Below are 23,255 nucleotides of genomic sequence, written 5' to 3'. Positions count from 1 at the left end.
GACGCCGAGGACTAGTGAGTGTCTTATCTAGGATGAAACAACAAACATCCATGAGTACATCAGGAAGATGGCCAGAACTGATCATGTGCTTAGTTAATACTTTAGGCAGCAGAAAAATATATTTTTTAAAAACCTAATTTACTGTAGCAGAACTGGGCTTTAATATTTTCTGTATTGGTACAGCTCCTTCGCCTCCCTAGAGTTGATTCATTAAAGGTTCCTAACCTCCAAAGTGGAAACAAATTCTACAATAAATCACCAGAATGACAAAAAACCAAAGTGTACTGAAATTTGTGACCAAACATCAACAAAGTGCAATACCATGAAAGTAGTCATTTATTATTAAAAACAATGGGAGGCTCATAGGAACGCCTCACATTGCTCAAAGTGCTCCTTAAATAGATGATTTTTTAACTGTTGAGAAATCAAGTGCTGATAAATCTCAAACACCTTCCATTTATTTTAATTTGATTTGTTTTGTCAGATGCTCTCTTCTAAACCTGTACGTTAATTCATTCCATTAAATAAGATCAAAGAGCGCACGGCTCACCTGTGATTAAAGCTGTAGCTTTCAGTCCCAGCCGCCTCATCTGAGTGACTCTAAATCCAAACACCATTATCTCTTCCGTAATCTGCATCTCATCTCCCCTGTGGCCTTACTGCTAATCCTTGTGATTCACGACCAAACCTGCCTGATAGATGAATGGACTGAATGGCGATCAAATGAACTATGCAGTACTGGTTAAATGGACAGGTAGGTTTACATAAGGCCAGAAGAAGTGCTTTAAGTAACATTCACGTAGTAGGGCTAAGATATGTGGATATCGGTGACTAAAAGAAACATTTTTGCTTTTTGTGCAACAGAGAAAATAGGGGAAAAGGAACTACCAGTGCCTTCAAGGAAATACAGTGAATTATTGTTTAATGCGTTAGTTTTTGATTTTAACAATTAAGTCTGTGCAGACGAATGGAGAGAGTGAAACCAGATTTCACAACAGGTAATGGCAGTAGTAGTCCTGGCATGATGAATCTGTGCATACCTCCACGTGCTGGTATCTGGGCTGTGTTACACTTGTTGATGATGACACACATTTAATATATTTACGTCTGTGGTTTTTGACAGGTTTCTGTTATCCTTGATCTGTGCCCTCAGGCAGCAAAGATAACAGTGTAGCTGTGTAGGTTTGGACAGGAAGCTACTTGTGTATGCTTACAAAATATCATATGACTGCTGGCTGGTAGACTACAGGAAGGTGGCCCATTTTTTTCTTTTCCCCAGCCTTAAGCAGGAGTACAACACGTTTAGACTAATTCTCTTTAGCAATTTTCTACAAAGGTTTTTTCCAATTTAGTCTTGCTTTTCAGATTTGAGAGCAACTTACGGAAGGGGATTTGGTAAAGTCTTTGGTCTCAGTCAGATCATTGTAAATTAATTAAACTGACAGCAGCATATGTATAAAAGTATTTTATGCAAATAAACTGTCTTATAAAATCAATAAACCACATTAAGGAGCACTTTGAGATCATTATACATCTATCAAGACTAATGTCTTTTGTTGCTATATTTAAAAAATTAAAGATACAATCCATTTTAAAATTAAAGCAGCATGCCTACTACAGAGTATTAGGATATATTTGTCCTCAAGCTTCATCAGTTTAACTACAACAGTCCTAAAGTAGTAGTCTGTGTGAATAGTTTCAAGGAAAAGCCTCACAGTATCGTATGCTGACTGCTCAGTTTCCACTGCCCAAAACATTGTAAAAGCCTCCTTTCACCCTGCCACCACTAGTTTGACTTTCTGCCCTCAGGCAGACGCTACAGGTCACTAAATCTCAGACTAACAGTTTTGGAAACAGTTTGTACCCTAAGGCCATTACCACTCTCAACCAACATGCAAAGTGAACAATCACAGTACACACTCGCACACACTGTCACACAATAAAGCCCTTACAATATTCAGTCAATTTTATATTATTTATTATACAGTCTTGTAGTTTGCTTTCCTTTAGCTTCAACCTTGTTTCATGAAGCTGGAGTGGCACTCCCAGTCTCTTTGTAATTGAATTGCAATAACAATGTAGGCTTTCTATTCTATTCTATTCTATTCTATTGTAGGCTTAAACCTTGTAATGCAATTGTTGTATGCGGTTTACATAATGGTGCATTTACACTTCTATTCAAATAAATGACCTCTTAAGAAGTAGTATTGCTTCTCTGTAGACACTCCTCACAAGTGCTTTGTTTATCTCCAGCACACACAAGGTTAATCGGGATTGACAAGCGAAGGGTAGTTGCGCATGCGCACGTGGCGCTTACAGAGGAAACAGCCGGGGAGTAGTCAAACAGTGTACGATCACAGGGAAAGAGAGGGAGGGGGGTAAAAGGAGAGAAGATCAAAAAGTCAGGTTCAACTGGGCTTTCGCCCTCACAACACAATTATGCTCGTGTCTCCGCCGTCGCTTCCTCTCAGGTGTCCGCTTCCCGGTCGCTGAATGGCGCTGGTTACCGTGCAGCGTTCACCGACCCCCAGCACCAGCTCCAGCCCCTGCGTTTCGGTAAGAACCGCTTTTCCCTGAAGCCTCCTCTACTCCTTCCACCACCTCCACCAAACTCACATCTCCTCCATACTGAGGGCGACTTGAGGCTTCATTTTTGGCTGTCTTTTTTGTCGGCTGCTCACTGTCACCCAACTGCCTTGCCTTTGTGCTGCTGCGCATGCGTGACATATAGCTACCCATCATTTTCAGTTACAGTATTAGTCGCTACTAGCTGCTAAGTTAACCTGAAAATATCTTCTTATTTCCGTCTGTAAATACAAAAAAAGGGTTAACTTGAAAGAAAATGACAGCACCTTTTGTTTTAATGCACACCACTGCTTATATACTCATTGTATGTACATTTCCGGTATTGTAAACGCAACTGGCAGTTAGCTGCTTTTACAGTATCCAGAATAAAGAAACTTTCATCGACGGTGTGACAACAAGTCATATTTCTTATTATGTAATGGTTTGTACCTGCAAAATTAAATTTAAATATGGGAAGTAGTTGCGTTGGTATTTGTCCAGTGACACGAGTGAATGCAGGTATTTATTCTTACAACACTGGTGCAGTGTCCTGCCTTGTATGTAAACGAGGCTGTGGACGCGTCTTTTCTTTTTCTCTGCGGGTCTGTCACGTACCCAGACTGTCTCTGTCTGAATGTCTTCTATCTGTCTGCCTCTCTCTTCCTGTCTGTCTGTGTATGTGTGTGTGCGCGCGTGTGTGTGTGTGTTTACTGAAGGCAGGAGTGTACCCATGCAAAGCAGACGAGCAGGTGGTTTTCCTGTTGCTACTCCCTTTGCTTGTCTGGTTTCTACGGGAACAGGGAACCCCATCAGACAGGCAGAAACAGAGGGAGGAAGTAATATACAAGCACACTCTGTTTACCATTAAAATGTTATCTGTTTCGCACTTCTGTCTGTGTGTTTTATTGACAGCATGTGAAAACGTTGACCTACATTAACTTCCCAGTGTATGTTGCATTGTCGGTGTTTACGGATTAAATAACATGTTAAGGTGCATTCCTTGGCTTACTGTACAGCCTTTAAAGTACATTCAAGTTGCGTGCTTACTCCAAAACGGAGCACAGTAGGGGAAAGCAATTTCCCTTGTTAACTTGCTACTTGGACCCAGGAGAAGATTAGATTAACTGTGTATGATTGTTTTTTTTCTACTCCCAGCTTGGCCCAAATCACAACTGCAATCAAGCTTTTTTTCCACAAACTTTGTCAGTCATGGAAAATCTTTAGAGGGACCCTCTCCTTTATAGCTCAGAGCAAACAGGTTCTGTGAGTAGGCATTAATGATAAGCGTCGTGCTATGTACACATAGGTCTTAGGTAATTTGTCATCCGGGATGAAATGTAGTTGAAGGAGTTTTTATGTCTTATCACTGAGCAACAAGTAGCAAGGAGCCTGTCTTTCAAGAAGTGATGGTGAATTGGGGAACAAGTGTGAGCTGTAAAAGTAAGCACATGTGTGATTTTTAGGAATGTAAATATGGCGGGGGATGTTAAGTGTATGAAGCATTTTGTAGTGGAAATGTGCTTTCAAGTTGTAACCCACATACATATTTTTGATAGCAAATTGTAGAGACACGTACAGCTTCCTGTGCTTTTTATTCTCCCCGGAAGGTGGGGCGGCGGGGGGGGGTCTTGTGATGTGATGTGTCTATCTGTGTGTGAGACGTCTACTAGCTACTTGTTGAACCCTATGTGGAATGAATATATCTGCTCAGGGTGTTTACACGCAGAGCACACATACACACGTTCAAATTAGGGTAGAAGCACTTTTGCATCGTGATAATCTTGGCTGTAACACGTAAGCACAGTCTGATCTCTGGACATGCAGATCCATGCCCAGACTCCACGTTCAGGCTTGACATTTCCATAAGCTTTGGAAAAAAAAATCAATCATTTTCATACATATGCAAAATATGCAAAGTCTGCGGGGTTTCCAATCTAAACAAACACTAGATGTTATATCGCACTGTAGGACAAAGAACAGTAACAGAAACTTTGTCTAATCTGCTGTACTAAGTTGACATTACAAATGCATTAATGCATTTTTTTCCCTCCAACTGCATACTCAGTTATGTCAAGCTCATTTTACATCAAAGGCGACATATAACCATAGAATTTAATTCCCCTTTTTCTCAGTGTAAAGAAGCTTAACTGCACATTCTTTTTTATACATGATAATGAAATCCAACACAACTCTCTTTGGGGTTAAATTTTAGGAAATAAATGTGCTTTTTGTTGTTGTTGGTTTTTGTTTTGTTTTTTAATACTGGTAGCTCAGGCACTGACTTTTTTTATAGACCTATTGTATATACAGGAACCTTTCTTTTGTTTAATTTATTATCTGTTAATTAATTATTTTGGTGTAAGATGAATAGCCATAAAGGAGGTATTCTGCAGAGAAAGCTGGAAAAACTAAAAAGTTCACTTTAAAGTTCAAAAGTTTTGCCCTCCTTCACTTTTTCCAAAGCCGTCCAGTGGACCACTTTAGAGACTTTGCATGGCCAGTTTAGGATCCCGGGCCTTATTTTTGGCACCCCTGCCCTAATCTGTTCTCAGTTTTCAATAACAACAAGGTGCTTTGAATTTATTTTAAAGTTTCTCAATAAAGTCAGTACGATTGTAATCTTTGCAGCAGTAGATATTTAAATACTGTCGTCTCCAAAAGGCCAATTACTCAAATGTTCAGCATTGAGAGTTAGCAAGCTTCTAATTATGTCGCTTTGTCGTCTAGCACACCATGTAGCAGTCCAACTAATAGTTTCTTGGTGAAACTGTACCGATATAGAATCTTACTGGAGTAGAAACTTTCACTGGCACCATTACTCCAGTGTCAGATTGTTTACACGAGTTGCTTTTCATTGCACAGGATCTGTTTTAAATATCTTGATTCTGAAAGCCCACAATGGAAATCTGCTTTAGATACTGTGGCTCAAAGGAGCTGAGAACCACCCTTTGCAGTTATTGCACTTAACTGGATCCACAGCAGTGTCACAAGACCTGGCAGTAAATGATAACTTGAACCAAGCTTAACAATTCCTTACTTCCTTCTCACACTGACACTGCATAAGTGTCAGTGTGACTAAACTGGTTCAAAACATACTTAGAAAACAGGAAATACTTTGTATCAATAGGTAACTTCACATCTGAGCAGACAAGTATCACATGTGGAGTTCCCCAAGGTTCCATCTTGGGACCCCTTCTGTTTAACATTTACATGCTCCCACTGGCACAGATTATAAAGAACAACAAAATAAACTATCATAGCTACATGAGATGACACACAAATATATATCACAATGTCACCAGGAGACCGAGGCCCTGTACAGGCTCTTGGTAAATGCATTGAGGAAATTAATGACTGGTTGTGCTACAATTTTCTCCAGCTAAACAAAAATAAAACTGAGGTAATAGTCTTTGGTGCAAAAGAAAAACGATTACAGGTCACCAGAGAACTTCAATCTATACACCTAAAACCACAAACCAGGCGAGAAATTTGGGTGTAGTGATGGATGCAGACCTAAACTTAGAAAAACACATTAAGACAATAACAAAATCAGCTTACTATCACCTCAAGAATATTTCAAGGATAAAAGATCTGATGTCTCAACAGGACCTGGAAAAACTAGTCCATGCATTCATCTTTAGTAGGCTTGATTACTGTAACAGCATCTTTACAGGTCTACCTAAAAATCAGTCAGACAACTACAGCTCATTCAGAACTCTGCTGCTAGAGTCCTCACTAAGACCAAAAAAAGTGGACCACATCAGTCCAGCTCTGAGGTCTTTACACTGGCTGCCTGTCCGTCAGAGGATAGACTTTAAAGTTCTGATGCTGGTCTATAAAGCTCTAAATGGTTTAGGACCGAAATACATCAGTGACCTCCTGACCCAGTATGAACCTTCCAGATCCCTCAGGTCATCTGGATCCGGTCTGTTATCAGTCCCCAGAGTCAGAACCAGACACGGAGAAGCTGCATTCAGCTTTTATGCTCCTTACATCTGGAACAAACTCCCAGAAAGCCTCAGATCAGCTGAAACACTCAGTTTATTTAAATCCAGGTTGAAGATTCACCTATTCTCAGCTGCATTTGAATAAAGCACCAAATCCACACTTAAGTTTAAATTTCAAAACCTACTTTTTAACTACTGATTTTATCTACTGTTCAGATTTTATCTACTGTTTTGATATTTGATTTTATGTACTGTTTTGTTTGTTTGTTTGTTTGTTTGTTTGTTTGTTTGCTTGCTTGCTTGTCTTAATCAAATTTAAGTCATGCTTTTTATTTGTTTTTGTTTTTAATGTCTCTGTAAAGCACTTTGAATCACCTTGTTGTTGAATTGTGCTATATAAATAAACTTGCCTTGCCTAAATTATCTACTGGCCGTATTAATCGTTTTTGTGTTCTCCAGTCAGGCTAGACCCCCTGAAGTAGCTCTGCATGAGTTTATTATCATTATTATTATTATTATTATGTCCTTTAATGTAAATGTCATTAAAGGCTAGTTAAGCTCACACAGGGTGTAAACAAGATAAGTCCAAGCATTACAAGATAAGGGCCAGGTATTTTAGCTACCACTGAGCCTTAGCGTCCACGTTTGGTACATTTTTGTGTTCCACAATTTTCTGATTTAAAACTGATTTGATCTGATTTGTTTCTTTTTGTCTCTTCATGTCTCCATGCTTGTGTATGTGAGCGCGAGAGAGACAGAGAGATTGTGTTATTCCCTGTCCAGCCACACCTTAAAAACAGACTGAGGTCATTTTCCTGGAGAGTGTGTAAATTGAGTTAAAACTGAACTCTGGTCTCTCTCTCTCTGTCCTCCTCCCGTCTTTCGGTTCAGGCAGTGTTGAATGTTAAAATGGATGCTTGTGCTTTTAATGCGTGTGTGAATGTGGAAATATGCAAGTTAGTCTTTGTTACCCAAAATAGGACAGTGGGATTTCCTTTCTGTTCTTGTTTACCATGTGTTTGCATGAATTGAGAGCTCATTTGAGTTTTTACTAAATTTGTTTATGGTGACGTTTTCTCCCTTTAAAGATGGGCTTTCCTATGATTTCTTTTTTTTTTTTAATGGCACTTTTCTTTTAGAAGTCGTGAATCTAATATAACAATGCCAAAATTATGCTTTTGTGCAAAATTGTGGATTGGATACTTTTTGGTATCCGAAAGTATCCAATTCGGCAATTCGGTGTATAAAATATTATTTCCTTATACAGAAAAGAAGAAAAGTTGACACTAGTGATATTGGCTCTGACTGCACTCTTATATGTTGACTTTGTAATGTTGTGCTGTTGCATTTCTCTTGTTCTCAAATGTATTTTTCTTATTTTATCTCCCCAGGAGTCAGGTAGCGGGGAGGATGACCGCCGCTCTCAGCCGAGGAGGTAAGATACCGACACACATTGAGCTCTGTGTGTTAAAGTTGAAAGCATTTGGTTCACTGGACCAGAAATCCACTGGATAAGTATGTGCTCAGTCTCAAAAAAAGCCCATTCATAACACGGGGCATGTTTGGTTGTTACCCATGACCTCTCACCTGATCTGACCTGATCTGCACAAAGTGGGAGGAAAAAAAAGGCTTTTCCCAAATACCCAGATAAGAATTAATCATAAAATGTGTCTGACGCTGCAGGACTGCCTTTCTGTACTGCTGTGACATGAAAAAAAGGGCTCCTGTACTGTGGCAGCATCACATCACATCCACTGCTGTCCTGTATTACTTAAGAGTTGGAATTCTGGTTAATCCAGTTTCACTCAGCCACACTTGCAACTGGTTTTCGTCCCCTGATAATTGGCTACTTCCTTCCACTGCCCGTTTTGTTTATTTGTTCTGCCACTGAATACTTCTAGGTCTCCTCTGTTATGTTTGGCCCTTTACTAATCCTGAAATCACGCACTGAATGAGATAATAAACAGTGGCTTGCAGACAGCCCATTAGAGGGCAGCAGTATCTCTGTGAGTAACTGGCTATGTGGGTCAGGGGAGCTGCACTGTTGATCCACGGGCAGATTGGTAACCACTCCCAAAGTCTCGGTGTCTGTTTGGTCATCGGAGCTCTTCATCATCCAGCTGAGGTTTGTCTGTGTTTGTGCAGCTGCGACTGAAATCTGTGCTTGCTGTGTGCATGTTTGTGTGCACAGAGACAGGTACATGATCGAATATCACTCCGAGTTAGCTCCTAAAATGAATGTTATTATTTTTCTCTCTTTTATTCTTTACACATCTGGATAAGTGTGACATTTTTAATGGAAATCAGGGGTCCTGTGATGCATTTTGTTTTACATTACCATGCCTACACATATATTTCAGTGGAGCATATTTTAATAAAGGTGAAGCTGAATGATTAGCCTTACTTTGTCTTGACTTCAAAGTAACCTCAAAGCTCTTTTTTATTATCATTGTGAAGCTTTGTGATATTGTCCCTACAGGGGAACGCCTGTAGTGTTTTTAATACCCAGTTCACTGCTCTGATTACAGGTTTGGGAGAGTTATAAGCGGGGATGTTCTGGGCCAAGATGATATATTTGATATAGTAGTTGTTTGACCTCTGAGCTGTTATTAGATGTTAAAATTTGGTTAAGCTTTATTTGTATTCCTAGGCAGATCATTTGCTCTGGGTTGTAGGTCACTAAAACTAAAAGGCAGCAAAGTATTAAATTCCACTTTTTTTCCAAGTTCAGTGTGAATAGGAGGTGCATCTGATGTTTAAAAACTCCTGTGACCTGTCATTGTTAGCACTATGTTTAAATGTAATCAGAGTGGAGGTAAGCCCACAGTCTTTGCAATAAAGTTTTTCAAATAAACACATGCTGCTCTCTCCTATTAGCTAAGGTGCACCATCCAACTTTTTATATAATAGATAATGTTAAGCAAAAAAATGACCTGTGGTAAATCACAGCGCACTGTGATACACAAACTCAAGAAGTTTTAAGGTAGATGGAGAAGCTTGCATATAAACTGTAACACAAAAATCAAGTGCAGAAAACTTGTAGCTTGTGTCAGGATTTTTTGAATGTATAAAAAACCAAACATTTTGTCTTTGATTTACTTGGAATGTATCTCCTACGTGAGACTTTGAGTGAGGGCATTAGTATGCAATAGTCTTTTTCACTGACGCAATGACATGACTGCCACTTTGTATCTTCTTCAGTTAAATTGTCAAATCTTGTTCACAAATTCAATTTTAAACTAATGAGTTCCACAGTCACTGATTTCATACATCGGACTAACGGAAAGCCCTCAATCTGCTGCGTAAATACACAGTATCTGATATATCCTAGAGAGGTCATGAGAAAGGGTATGATGTGTAGGAATAAGTGAGCCTGTTCCCAGTATGATTGTTAGTTTGGGCAAAGAATACTGTAATAAAGAAAGAGTTCTTTGAGTTCATTTTCTTTTTTTTTCTTTGTTGTTTTGCTTTAAAATCTTTGCAGAAATAAGACTGTCTTCAGCATCTGAAATAAAAGTGAGCTCCTGTAAGGGCTGTTTCTCCTTCACCCATATTGTCAGATCAGGATTCATTTGATTGTATAAAAGTCAGTGTAACTATTAATGAGTGCTAGCCGAGTCTTATTAAAGTCATATTTCTGTGTTTTACTTGAAGGTAAAAGACGAGAATTATTTTTAAAAGTAAAGAAGTAGAAGTAAAGAAATTAACACACATATAGGGTATAGCAGAAGGAAAAATAAACTGATGCTGTGTGTGCATTTTTCATTTCACTTTTTCTTTAAGTTCAAGCTGCAGTGTTGCATATTCACAATTCCAGCAGCCATTCACTAAAGGTGTGCCTCTCCACTGAATTCATGTTCCCAAAGTCTCAGAGGCAGGCTGTTCGTTTTCCCCCCTCCCCGCTGCTGACGTCTGTGCCCGCTGTGCCGTACAAGTCAGCAGCTGCAGCAGAGCTCATCTCTGACACAGGTAGTGAGATTCATTCAAACTGGAATAAGGCTTCAGTGAGGCAGCGCGCCTGCCTGCGTAAGCAAGCCCCACTGCAGTGCTGCTGATTAAAGCCAGTGACATCAGCAAGTTGGTGACATCAGCAAAAAGCAGCAACATCACTGGGGGACCATGCAGAGGGGAAATTAGGAGAAAGAGAGGTTATTTATTATGACTACAATTGGAGAGTATTTCTGATCTCTTATAATCTCATAGTTCTGTAGTCAGAAGAGGGGAAAAGTGGAACAAAGGATTATATGTCTGAATGGGACTCATTTCCATTTGTGCTACATTTATACATTTGTGTGCCTCTAAGACAGATTTTTATTCATTCTGGTGTAATTCAGATATACTGTAGTCATGCTAACAGGCCAATTTATTAGACTTCCTGTTGGTGTGTGATGCTCATCGCAGATGTTTAACAGTTTATGTGTGCTTCAAAGAAATACTGTAAAGTCTGGGTGTGTGAATGTATACACAAGGTGAAGCTGCGATCACTAAGGTGACTGTCTGTGTTTGCATGTTTGGAAACATGAGAGCAGCAGAGTGTCTGGTGTCTACATGTAAAAACCACATCCTGGCATTCGCCACTTGCTATTGGATGGTGTGAATTTCAGCAGTCAAAGGGGGAGAATAGCCAGGTGGAACTTGAGAGATGGGTTCAACATCTCACACATAAACATGTGGGTTTGCTGAGAGTCTGTAAATCCCAAAGGTGGGAATGAACAACCCCGTGACTATTCTTAGCTATCCCTCCAGCGCCCTTACAAGAAGATGCCACAGATCTTTTCCTAATCAATAACACCGGTTAAAGTAAGGAGGGAGATGGTAGGGATTTTAAAGGGGTCGATGTGAGAGGCCAACAGGGAGATGAGAGGGAGAGTGGAAAGGTGGCTGTCAGGTTAAGCTGTTATTAGTTGATGAGGAAGGCCTCCTTGTGATTGTTTGTAACATGTGTCTGCCTCTGCTTAGAATCTGGTAAGTTTTTAGATACCTGTATCATTATCTGTTCTGCTTATAGATCTGATCTTTATCAGTTCCCTTATTGATATGTTCAGCATAACCACACCTGCTTCATTATCTCTGAGTCTGACCACTGAGCAGGGTAAAAAATGCTCACATGTGACTCAGGTCTGCAAAAGTTTCACATCATTATCAGTGTGCAACTGCCAGGAGTGATAGAAAATGGATAAGATTAGATAAGCAGTCAGATGTCACATCATTGCTTTACAATATAACATGACTTAAGATGAATTTTAGATCAAACTGAATTAAAACTAGTTACAAAATAATTCATTCAATTTGTAAATGGATCCCACTTCCCATCCCTTCTCCTGCTTTATATATCACTGCTTGTTCTTTATCTACTTAAAGCTTGACTGTACTGTTACACCATTTATTGTTCATGCTGTGATACATTTAACCACATGTGACTCAGCAGTCTAATAAATAAACGCTTTTCTCTTTGTAAGGATCTCTCAGACGACGTCAAAATCTGTAGCTTCATTGAGCTCATCAGTCCAATTCATCGGTTGCCTCTCTTGGGTCAGAGACACAGGTCGACCTAAGAGGAAAAACACCACACTGCAGTTGTTTATCCCAGGATATAAACTGGCAGTCAGCTGGTGGCCAAATAGTTACCCTTAGTTTGTAATTGAAACCAAAAGGGATCAACAAGCAACACAACCAAGTCTAAGGTCAAGTTTCTTCTTAGTTCACAGGCAGCCTGAAATCTCCTTTCAAGTTTCTCAATCTCTTTTTTTCTGTTGTTGTTGTCGTGCTGTTGCTGGATACACATTCATGAGAACTAGGGGTGTACTGATTTTGAAATACACCTGTCTAATATAACAGTTGAACCTATCAACCTTTTTGAAAAGCTTTCTACCCTTTATTATTTGTATTTTTTATGGGTTTGTTACCTTAAGAAGAAGCAAAAATGCATTACTGTTAAAGATTGTACTAGCCTATGAACAGAACACCATTTCCTCTCAGATGTTATTGTGAAGAAAATGAGAAAATAGTGTGGTGTTGTTAAGGTGCTGATAAGCAGCTGAAAGTGGGGGGTGCGCTGTCTTTCTAAAGCAATGCTTTCTGGGATTGCTTGGTTAGTTTTTCAGTCAGGCTGTCTGCCAGACACATGGGCACATAAAACCATTTTTTAAAAATGTTTTAATTATGGAAAGTTTTTATGTAGCGTCTAGCATCCTTATTTGTTATGTTGACAAAGCTGGAAATTGTCATTTATTTGTTATTCTTACATTTGGCATTTTTAAAATGTGCGTGTGGCATCATTTTAAAGCAGCCACTTCCTTCTGCGTGTTACGTGGAAAAACATGGTGACCCAGGAACAGTGTGAGGAATTTCAGTGACGTGTCGAGGCTGTTGTAAAGCATATAGGAATGCCACCGACTGCCATTGTGATAGTTAAACACTTTTATCCGGGTACCTGTGGCTGTCTTTCTTGCACACTTTCACCGCGTCTCCAATAATTCCTCGTAGTCTTCCTCAGACTGCTGTTGTCACGGATTGGACCATGTGTGTCTCCTCCCCCTCAGCGGCAGGATTTACCGCAGCCTGCTGCAGACACATCAAACAGCAGACCATGGATCAGATGTTCTGAGGCACCTGCTCTGTCACAGGCGCTCTTAAATATGTTAGTGTTTTGTCGCTTTATAATATTAGATTGGTCCGCTCTATTAAATCTGCCGGTTTAGATCTAATTTTCTAAATCTGCGATTAAAAAACATAGTTAAATAAAAAAGAACCACCGTGTGGTCTTAGAGCAGAGCTTCTGCGTCTTCAGAACTTTACTTCGCACATCGGCGACTGTCGCCTCCGCGCTCCCTGCCCGCACTCCCGGAGCAGCGATGCCTCCCGGCGTTGTGACCGCCCCGCGAAGCTCGTCGGCCGGCTGCTTCTGCGCCTGCTGCGGGGTGAAGATCAGACCGTATTTTACCGAGAACTCTGTGATCTCTCAGGTGGAAATTTATCAGCTGTAAGTTGCCGTGCTCACAGTCCGGAGCTTTGCTTGCTTATAGTAACGATAATACTACATGAATTATTATATTGCCTGCAGTGTCATGTTGATGATCTACTCCAAACTTCAGTATAGAGTTAGTGTGCTCCTGTATGGGCATGTGGTTTTTCTCTTAATGACTTCATAAAAAGGATGTAGCAGCACAGCAGCTGAACGAGTGGCTGCAGGAACAGGTTTCCTTTCCTTTGCTTCCTTTTTGAGATATCTGCCAGATGCTTTTACTCATCTGCTAGGATGCACTTCTCTCCACCCACCTTTAGCTGTTCCTTAAATGCATCCTGAGGGGGGGCACAGCAGAGCAAGGCACACGATGTACCTTCAGCAGAATCAGGGGATGTGATTATTTTGTCTTCATTGTGCAAGCCACACACTTGCATTTAATTGGAAATTTATGGCTTGGAAGAAGCATGTCAAGATATAATTTGCACAAACACATCATTAGCACTTGTGTTAGACATCTGTCTAGTGTGTGCTGGTGTGAGTCTGTGTGCAAGCCTAGCTGTCAGCCTCTGTCCTCTCTGGCATTGTATTGTCTCTGACATATTCTTGGTCTGCCTGCAGCACAGTGAATCAACAGAAGGACGTATTTGTCAGCATTTTCAGTGATTCCAATGCATTCACTTCTTGATTTTTGTTGATCAATGGCTTTTTTCAATATAAAAGTTTAACTAGGATACACTATGCTCGCTCAGATATTTGTCAAGTGTCATGTCATGAAGAAAATTGGGTGTGTGCAAGTCAGTGTGGATGTCAGAGATTCCTAACATCCACTTTTTCTAACTTGGAAACTTGCATGAAAGTTTGCTTAGTTTGTCATAATTGTCCCTTCAGTAATGACTGCTGTCCATTGCAGGTTTATCCTCCTTTGCCTTTGTTCCTTTCCTCCCGCATCATCACAGCAGACAACAACAACATGACTTCCTGTCTTTGACGGTCTTTCCTTTGCTCAAGCCTATATTTATCCTTGCTGCCCAGATGGAGTGACAAATTAGTCAGCGATCGCTGGTGTTACTGGTGATTTTGCTTTTACTCATCATCACAAAAGACAATGAGACTTTGTCTTTCCTGCTCATACTGCGAGGGACAAAGCCTGTGTGTAGTAGTAGTAATAATGATAATAATACTACTTATAATAATAGCAGAATAATGGGAAGACGTCAGATATCTTAAGTCCATTATGTGAGTCTATTGTTCAGACCATCAAGAAGCTTAGCTGGGACTGCCATCTTGATTTGGTACTGAAGTTGCAGTTGCCTTGTTTTATGAAGAAATGGTAACCGGATGAACAACAAAACTTTTAAGTCTTTGTAACTCAGAACATTCTGTCTGTTGTCATTCCGTTATTCAGTAAATATTACCAGTTCAGTTAAGCCCACATGTGCTCTGGTTTCTACTACAGTCATCTGATTACTCAGAAATCGTCCTATTATTGTGTTGTTTTGGATCAGCATATTGAATCAAGTGTGTTTACTTCTGTATGTCACCACTGTAACAGTTCAGACCAACATAACTCATTAATTCACATAAATTTATGAAAAAATGCTTGTCATAAATTTCCATCAGCCAAAATGATTTCTGTTGTTTCAAGTCTGTGCAACATTCCAGGATAGTGTACTTTTTCAAATGATGGAGACGAGCTCAAAATCCTCACATTTGAGAAGCTACAAATGAGAATTTTTATTGAAAATGTCTGAAAATAACAAAGTGTCAAAAGTTCTGCTCTTTGCGCTTTCTGTCAGTGGACCTTGGAGAAACTTAACAAAAAGTCAGTAAAAGCTGTAAAGCCTTCCAAGGATGAGTTTTGTGATAGATGTGTGGGTGGATATTGCTCACTGTTCAATCTTTTCTGTCTTTGTGCAGCATCAGTGAAAGTTTCCTGACCGTTAAGGGGGCTGCTCTGTTCTTGCCTCGAGGAAATGGCTCCTCTTCTTCGTCTGCCTCCCGTTTCTCCCAGCTGCGCAGCAAACATGCAGGTGAGGCGAAAGTTCCCCCTCAACAGCCACTGACTGTTTAACTGTTTAACTTTTGCTAATCTTGCGTCATATATGCATTACTTTCATCTTGCCAGGAGATATCCAGCAGCACCTACAGACAATGTTTACTCTCCTCAGACCAGAGGACAACATCAAACTGGTGGGTACCCATAAAAACACAAATAAAAGTCAGTCTCACTGATTTTATTTAACTGTCGAGTCACAAACTGTGTTTTTTCCTTCTCTAGGCGGTTCGTTTGGAGAGCGCACATGCTCAGGTCACCCGCTACATGGTGGTGGTCTCAACCAATGGTCGGCAGGACACGGAGGAGAGCGTGGTGCTAGGAATGGATTTTAGCCCTGTAGACGGGTGAGAGTGACACACAAGATTTTAGGTACCTGCTGGTTTCGGTGTTCTGGTTAAAGGTATAACATGAAAACTGTTTTCCCCACTCAGCTCGTGTTCTGTTGGGCTGGTTTTGCCCCTGTGGAGCGACACCTTAATACATCTAGATGGAGATGGGTAAGCAAATTCTTCAGCAGAGTTTACATTAAACATAAGATAGCTAAGATTTTTAACTCTCTCCTCTTCACTATACTTCCTCTGTTCCTGCTCACAGGGGTTTCAGTGTATCAACTGACAACAGGGTGCATGTATTCAAGCCTGTTTCTGTGCAAGCCATGTGGTGAGTCATACTGGATAATTGGTACAGTTGTGGATATTTTTATTGTTCACTGGTTTCTGTTTTTTCCCATTTTATTTAGAAGTAATTTTTTTTCCTGACAGGTCAGCCCTCCAGTCACTCCATAAAGCCTGCGAGGTGGCCCGTAGTCATAACTACTTTCCAGGCAGCTTGTTCCTCACCTGGGTCAGCTACTATCAGAGCCGGGTCTACTCCGACCAGGCCCGCATCAATGAGTGGAACGCCATGCAGGACGTGCAGTCACACCGTGCCGACTCTCCTGTTCTCTTCTCCGACGTGTAAGTAGCCAAGTGATGTTTGTCAGATATGTTCTGTATGTGGAAAACAGATAGACATGAACTTATTTAATATATTCTTCCACCGTCATAATGTTTCTGCAGACCTACCGAAAGAGAGCTGACTGAGCGTCAGATCAAAGCCAGTTTGCGGGAAATCATGATGCAGAAAGATCTCGAGAATGTCACCTGCAAAGAGGTGAGTCCGCTTCGAGGATCTCCCAGGCAAAGAAAATGTTTGGAAAATGCCATGCTATTTATGTTTTTTTAGTCATTAATGTGTGACTTGACACTTTGCCTGCACATGTCTCTTTCCGTCCTGGATGTGTTCTTTAGATCCGAACAGAGCTGGAAATGCACATGACATGCAATCTGCGAGAGTTCAAGGAGTTCATCGACAATGAGATGATTGTCATTCTGGGCCAGATGGACAGTCCTACGGAGATCTTTGACCACGTCTTCTTGGTAGGTTGACCTCTGAAACACCTCTATTCCTTTTAGCAGCAGAGAATATAAAATGTTTCTGATCTCCCACGCCTGTATCCCTGGTCTGATTCTCACAAAAGATATTCTTGTGTAATTTTAAATTAAGCACAATTTTAAGGTACTTTGCTGTTGTTTGGTTTGGAGTACTCACTGTATGTCAACCATTTCTTCTCACTGGACTTCAGCATTACGAAAAGCTTATTGGAAGGTGCTGAACAAGTCTGAGGATTGCTTTTTGTTTCCTGCAGGGATCTGAGTGGAATGCATCCAATCTGGACGAGTTACAGAACTGTGGGTAAGGACGGAGGGGGGGAAAAAAAAACCCAAAACAACAAAACTGACTGTTCGGAACAAAAAAACTTGCTTTATTAGGATGAAATTAAATGTTCTCCATCCTGTTATACCAACAAATTCAGTTTTACAAATCAGTACATACCTACATACCCCTTTCTCATCTAAGGCTCATCTTTCCTCTCGTTCATGTCTTTCTGTCACTCAGAGTTCATTACATCCTGAATGTAACAAGGGAGATTGATAACTTCTTTCCCGGTGTGTTTGAGTACCACAACATCCGTGTGTATGATGAGGAGGCCACTGACCTGCTAGCCTATTGGAATGACACCTACAAGTTTATATCTAGAGCCAAGTGAGTTTGAGATGTTTCATCTTCTTTCTTTTTTTCCTGCGAAGAATGAGATCTATCGAGAATGACAATCATTCTTAATATCTACCCTAGGAAATCTGGGTCCAAGTGCCTGGTGCACTGTAAAATGGGGATTAGCCGGTCTGCAGCCACAGTGATAGCGTATGCCATGAAGGAGTACGGCTGGGATTTGAAAAAAGCCTTTGAGTATGTCAAGGAGCGTCGAACTGTTACCAAACCCAACCCCTCTTTTATGAGACAGCTGGAGGAGTATCAGGGAATACTCATGGCCAGGTACACACACACACACACACACACACACACACACACACACACAGACATCATCCATGATAATGCAAATATTGATACTGGCAGAAAGAAGTGCATTATCAAAATCTTATAAAACAATGTAAAAAAAAAAAAACAAACAAACCCCAAAATATTCCTCTGTCAATTTCATGCAAAGAATTCTGAGAAGTGATATGTTACTTCATTTTCAATTTCTTCCGCAGCAAGCAGAGGCACAACAAACTGTGGCGTTCTCACTCTGATAGCGATCTGTCTGAACACCACGAGCCACTCTCCAAATCCTACGCACAGCCCCACAGCCTGGGCCGCTCAGATCCCCACAACCAAGCCAGCAACATAACTGGTCCCTCGGTAAAAGAACTGCTGGAATCACTGGGAAGTTCTGCTGGCAGTAAAGCAACACACTCCACTAGTCAGCCGGATACGGGCATCCATTCCAATCAGCTTAGCTCTTCTTCCTTTAAAGGTGTGGCAGCTCCATCAGGTCATGCTGAAGCATCTCGTTCTGCTGTAGGTCGGAGCAGCCGGCAGGACCGTCCTTGTTCTGACTCCACAGCTGCTTCTGTGTCTCTGTTATCTCCTCCGCTCTCCAATGGCGTATATGACTCTGGGAATCGGCCCACGTTACCTCCTGTCTCTCAACCAAGGGCCGCCACTGTGGTGCCTGAGCCTCCAAAGACCGATAAGGTGACTGTTGCACAAAGTGTTTTGGTGGGCCAGCCTCATCCACCTCCCTCCCTTCACCACCTCCCCCACTCTCCTGCTCCATCTCCAAATCTAGCCGATGGAGTTCTAAAACCACAGGTGTTGTCCTGTTCTACATCTGTGATAAAAACAGTGCTTGTGTCAGTGCCTGAGCCTACCGCAACACAAACCCCAAGCACAAAGCAGGCTGGACCCGACTGCCTCTCTGCCCCAGCGCTTGTCAAAAAACCAGACTGTGCCCAACAGACATATGGCTCATCTTTGGACAGTTTAGCAGCCCAACATCCCTCCACTAATGATTTTATCACTTATCCTAGTGCCATTCCACATGAAAATGTGTTGGTGTTTGGCCACAGTGCAGACCACATCAACTTTTTCAGTGCCAGGGAAAAATTTAAGGGGATGAGTCAAGATGGGAAAACTCACTGTACTGCAGCGCAGCAGTCGCACCAGCTGAAGAGTTGTGGCAAAGAAAACCAGCCACCACTGCAGGAGGTCTCCACCAGTGAGGGGAAGGATGAAGGGAAAAGAAAGGTAAACAATGCTTCTAGCAAACTTTCCCAGACAACTCTAAACATTTCCAGATTTGAGTCGCATATAGTCTCCACCCGTGCTCTGGCAGTGGGCTCGGGTTGGCTGTGTATAATGTAGCCACATGTATGGATGTTATGATCTGTTTCCAGGCTGCTCTTGTGTGAGATGCTCAGTGAAATGGAACAATGAAATATTTTTACATATATATTTAAGATACTTGGAACTGAACTGAACCCATAGCAGTTACTGTCAATCTTACCAGATTTATTCAGAATGCTTTTTGGTTCTTAAGCTATGTTGCGCCACCTGGTGGCACATCTGTCACAAATACATTGTGATTGTAGCAATGTTTTCATTGTGCTTTTAAATTAATGGTCTTTTATATTATATCTGTTTTTCTCTCTCTTCTTTTTTTTTTCTTTTTTCTTTTTTTCAGGAAATGCCTGTGCAGGTCACAGGCCTGAAGCCCAAAGAGACTTCGCCTCTTGGCTCTCATAGCCAGACTGAACCTCAAGGTCCCCAGGATCAGGATGTGAGGAAGTTGAAGCAGGAAATTGAAGATAGTGTTGTTCTGTCGCACAAGGAATCTGGGGATGTAAAAACAGAATTGAAAGAGGAGGAAGAGGAGGCCCCCGCCTGTCTTTACAGTGACTGGACACGAGGGTCGGTGCGACGTGTTACACAACAGCTGGAGCAAAGAATGAAACAGGAGCACGAGACCCCGCCTCTCTCTTCTTCACCGCCTTCTCTCTCTGGCAGTACCTCCAACTCTCACCGGCGTCCACACAGCATCCATTGTGCAACGTTGTCTACTTCCCACGATGCATCCGTTTGCTCACAGGCAGTTCGCACGGTGCACAAAGATCAGGGAAAGGAGGATGGGAAGTCTGGACCAGCTGAAAGTGAGCGCACTCATGCTGCGATGGGGGCCCTTGGGGATAACGAAAAAAGCACAAAAGGACAGAAACTCCGGCCTGCTGAAACTAGATTGCTCTCTACCTCTTCTCCTTTCCATCACTCTCCCCATTCTCCCTTTGCCTCTGTGAACTTCCTGTGTCTGGAGGGCGTCACTGAGCTCGAGTCGGGCACAGACTGGGATTGTCCCACAGAAGGACCCCACAGTGACATTTTCAAGAGGGAGACGTGGGAGACTTTGTATGAGCTGGGTGCCTTCCTGCAGCAGGTGAGCATGGCTGGAAAGTGCAAGGCCAGGTGTGTGGGTCAGGCGCAGAAGCGAGGTGGCAGTATCCAGAAGAGGGTTCAAGAGGTGGAAGCCAGGATTCGTCAGGCAGGGCTGACCCCTCCATCTATGATGAAGCGCTCAGCCTCCCTGGCTAAACTGGGCTGCTTGGAGCTGCTCGCCAATGACTTGAGTGACTGGGAGCTTAGCCGCTCCACTGTAGCTTCACCCTCGGCACAACACCCACTCCACTCAGCCAGCGATGAATCCAAGAAGCAGCGGGTCCACAACTCTCCTTCCTCCACTGTCCAGCAACCAGAGATCCTTGAAACAACCACTCAGAGGCTTCCTAAAGCTGGAGAAACCTCCTCAGCAGTCTCTGCACCATCAAATCCGAATCCTCAGAGAGGAAAGCCCTTAAACTTTGGCCAAGAATCTCTGCACTCGCCTGGGCTAACACTTCTGACAACAAGGCAGCAATACGGAAGGACTCACCCGCTGAGGCGGCTTAAGAAGAGAACTGTTAGCAACCTTTACCACACCATGTAACCCTCAGCAGGTGTGCGTCTGTGTACGTGTACATGAGAGAAAGAGAGAGATAACGTGCCCGTCAGAAACGAAAATCAAGTGCATATTTTGGATTTATTTAGCAAAACAAGCCGACGCCTCTTGCCTTAAGGGATGTGTTTAGTAGTTTCTTTTTCCCCTCTTCTGTAAAAATCTGTGATATGTGAATCTGGTCTCGGCACAGGAAAAGTGGCAAGGCTACGACGGTCCCAGTTAACTGAGACTGAAATAAAACACTTTGAGAAGATAAAACAAAAAAAAGTCATCCAGAGATGTACATGGGTCACATGTTTGAAATGTTAATAACGCCCAAGCGTGCACATACTCACTCATCACATCGTTGCTGGTTTCTCCTTTAGTCGACTTGATATTTTTGGCTGTCAAATGTGATGTTAGCTGGAATGTAGCCTCTGTTTCCCCTCTTCTCGTGCTTTCACGTCTCTTCAGAAAAACGTGCCATTTATGCTGGAGAAAATGGTCCCTCTTGTATAATCTGGTAACTATGTTGGCATTAAAAAAAAAAAAGAAAGAAAGAAAGAAAGAAAGAAAGAAAATATAAATAAATAAATCACACCAACACCTACTTGTCAAACCGGCTGATTTGGTCCTGAAGATAAAAGTCGTTGGACGGAGACTCTTCGTCGCGACAGAATAATTCCAGTGAAAGTCAGTCGTGAAGCTCTGACTCTTCCCTCAGTGTAAGCTGCATACGCAGGTTTTCACCAGTTTATTTGAGCATAATGAAAAGAGAAGAGGCCTGCTTTTTGTTTAGTTTGTTTTAACTACACAATACCTCAGTAAGTCAACCAAATCTGACCTGCACAAACATCCGACTCCGGGTTCCTGGAATGTACTTCTCAATCAGAAACACGTTTGACTTCATCACTCAGTAAACTGTCTCTCCTCACACTTCAGATGCCACTCAAACTAGAGTTTTGTTTATGTTTAACTGTGTGAGAGAGAGTAGGTCAGAGTGCTGGGATTTAAAGGCAGAGTGTATAATTGTGAGTTTTCGGCTATGTTCTCTTTGGGGATGTAAAGGTTGTATATTGTGACTGTTGATATTTTAGGATCTCCCTGTTTTTTTGTTGGTTTGTTTTTTACATCTGGTTTGTGTCTGTGTGAGTGAGACTGTGTAGCACAACTTTACCAAGTGGGTGTGCACTTTTTATTTTATTTTAATGGATCTTTATGTCTTTTGTAAACTTTTTAGGAGCGTGCCTGTGACTGGCAAGTGAAGCTTCTCTGCAGCCTATCAGAAATGTCTGTACAGAGACGTCTGTCATACATGCACTTTACTCCCTTTTTAATTTTAAATGTGGCTTCTTCTTTTTTTTTTAAGTGTTTTGCTACTTTGGGGAGCATGCTTATGTAGTAGGAACTGTTGGGTATGTGTGTATTGTCTGTGTAAATATTATTTTATATCACGTGCTTTAACTGTGACCATTAAACAATGGAAATTAAGAGTTGGGCTTACTGTGATTCTTTCCCTCACTTCTTAATGAACAAACTAATTTGGCTTCATTCTACATACATTCACATTTACTGTGAATGTATGTATGTATGTAGAATGTATGTAAAAATGACTCTTCCTGTTTTTCTCTTAGTCAGCTACACCGTTTGGCATTTTTCAGCATTTTTTTTAAATGGCTCATTATCCTGCTGGAAGCAGCTATCAGAAGATGGGTCATAAATGAATGAACCTGGCATTAGTACAGTAGGTAGGCTGTAGTGTTTAAACGATGCTAAGTTGGTACTAAAGGGTCCAAAGTGTTCCAAGAACATATCCCCCACACTATTACACCACCAGCAGCCTGAGTCAGTTTTACAAGGCAGGTTGGATTCATGCTTCCATGCTGTTTATGCCTCATTCTGAACCTACCATCCAAATGTTGCTGCAGAAATCAAGAAACTCAGACCAGGTGACGTTTTTCTAACATCCAATTTAAATGACTCTGTGTGATCATTTCCTGTTTCCTTCCCATCTGCTTCAAGGTCAGTGTATGTTCAGAGATGCTCTTCTGCAGACCTGAAGTATTCTGGGCATTCTCATTTGACCTTTGACATCAACAAGGCATTGCTCACTGGATATTTTGTCTGTTTTTGGATGATTCTCTGTAAACTCTAGAGACAGTTTCTGAAATGCTCAGACTAATCCGCCTAGCACCAACAACCATGCTTGTCTACATAATTAAATGTATTGAGTTGCTGCCATGTGATCGGCTAATTACATTGCACAAATGAGCAAAGGGAACGGGAGTACCTAACAAAGCCGAAGAAACGGTAACTTAAAGATTTTTTTTTTTTTTTGTATGTACCGACATGTTTGGTATTTACAGTCAG

At 41.5% G+C, this 23,255-nt stretch overlaps 1 protein-coding gene across 2 annotated transcripts; it reads left to right on the top strand.

The window, feature by feature from the left end:
- Nucleotides 1-2,128: 2,128 nt before the first annotated feature.
- Nucleotides 2,129-22,378, top strand: ssh2b (slingshot protein phosphatase 2b). Of its 2 annotated transcripts, XM_031757341.2 has the most exons (15): nt 2,129-2,556; nt 7,904-7,947; nt 15,397-15,509; nt 15,605-15,669; nt 15,758-15,879; nt 15,967-16,032; nt 16,130-16,195; nt 16,297-16,491; nt 16,594-16,687; nt 16,825-16,953; nt 17,223-17,269; nt 17,474-17,620; nt 17,711-17,911; nt 18,130-19,165; nt 19,602-22,378. In XM_031757341.2, the coding sequence occupies exons 1-15, from the start codon at nt 2,494-2,496 to the stop codon at nt 20,892-20,894; spliced, it is 3,681 nt and encodes a 1,226-aa protein (XP_031613201.2). In that variant the 5' UTR covers nt 2,129-2,493; the 3' UTR covers nt 20,895-22,378. The 2 variants fall into 2 exon arrangements, with proteins under 2 accessions (XP_031613201.2, XP_039474359.1); XM_039618425.1 differs by lacking the exons at nt 2,129-2,556; nt 7,904-7,947 and adding an exon at nt 13,102-13,494.
- Nucleotides 22,379-23,255: the final 877 nt, after the last annotated feature.

The sequence above is a fragment of the Oreochromis aureus genome, linkage group 10, assembly GCF_013358895.1.
Source record: "Oreochromis aureus strain Israel breed Guangdong linkage group 10, ZZ_aureus, whole genome shotgun sequence".
Lineage (NCBI taxonomy): Eukaryota > Metazoa > Chordata > Actinopteri > Cichliformes > Cichlidae > Oreochromis > Oreochromis aureus.
This window is presented reverse-complemented; position numbering and strand designations above follow the sequence as displayed.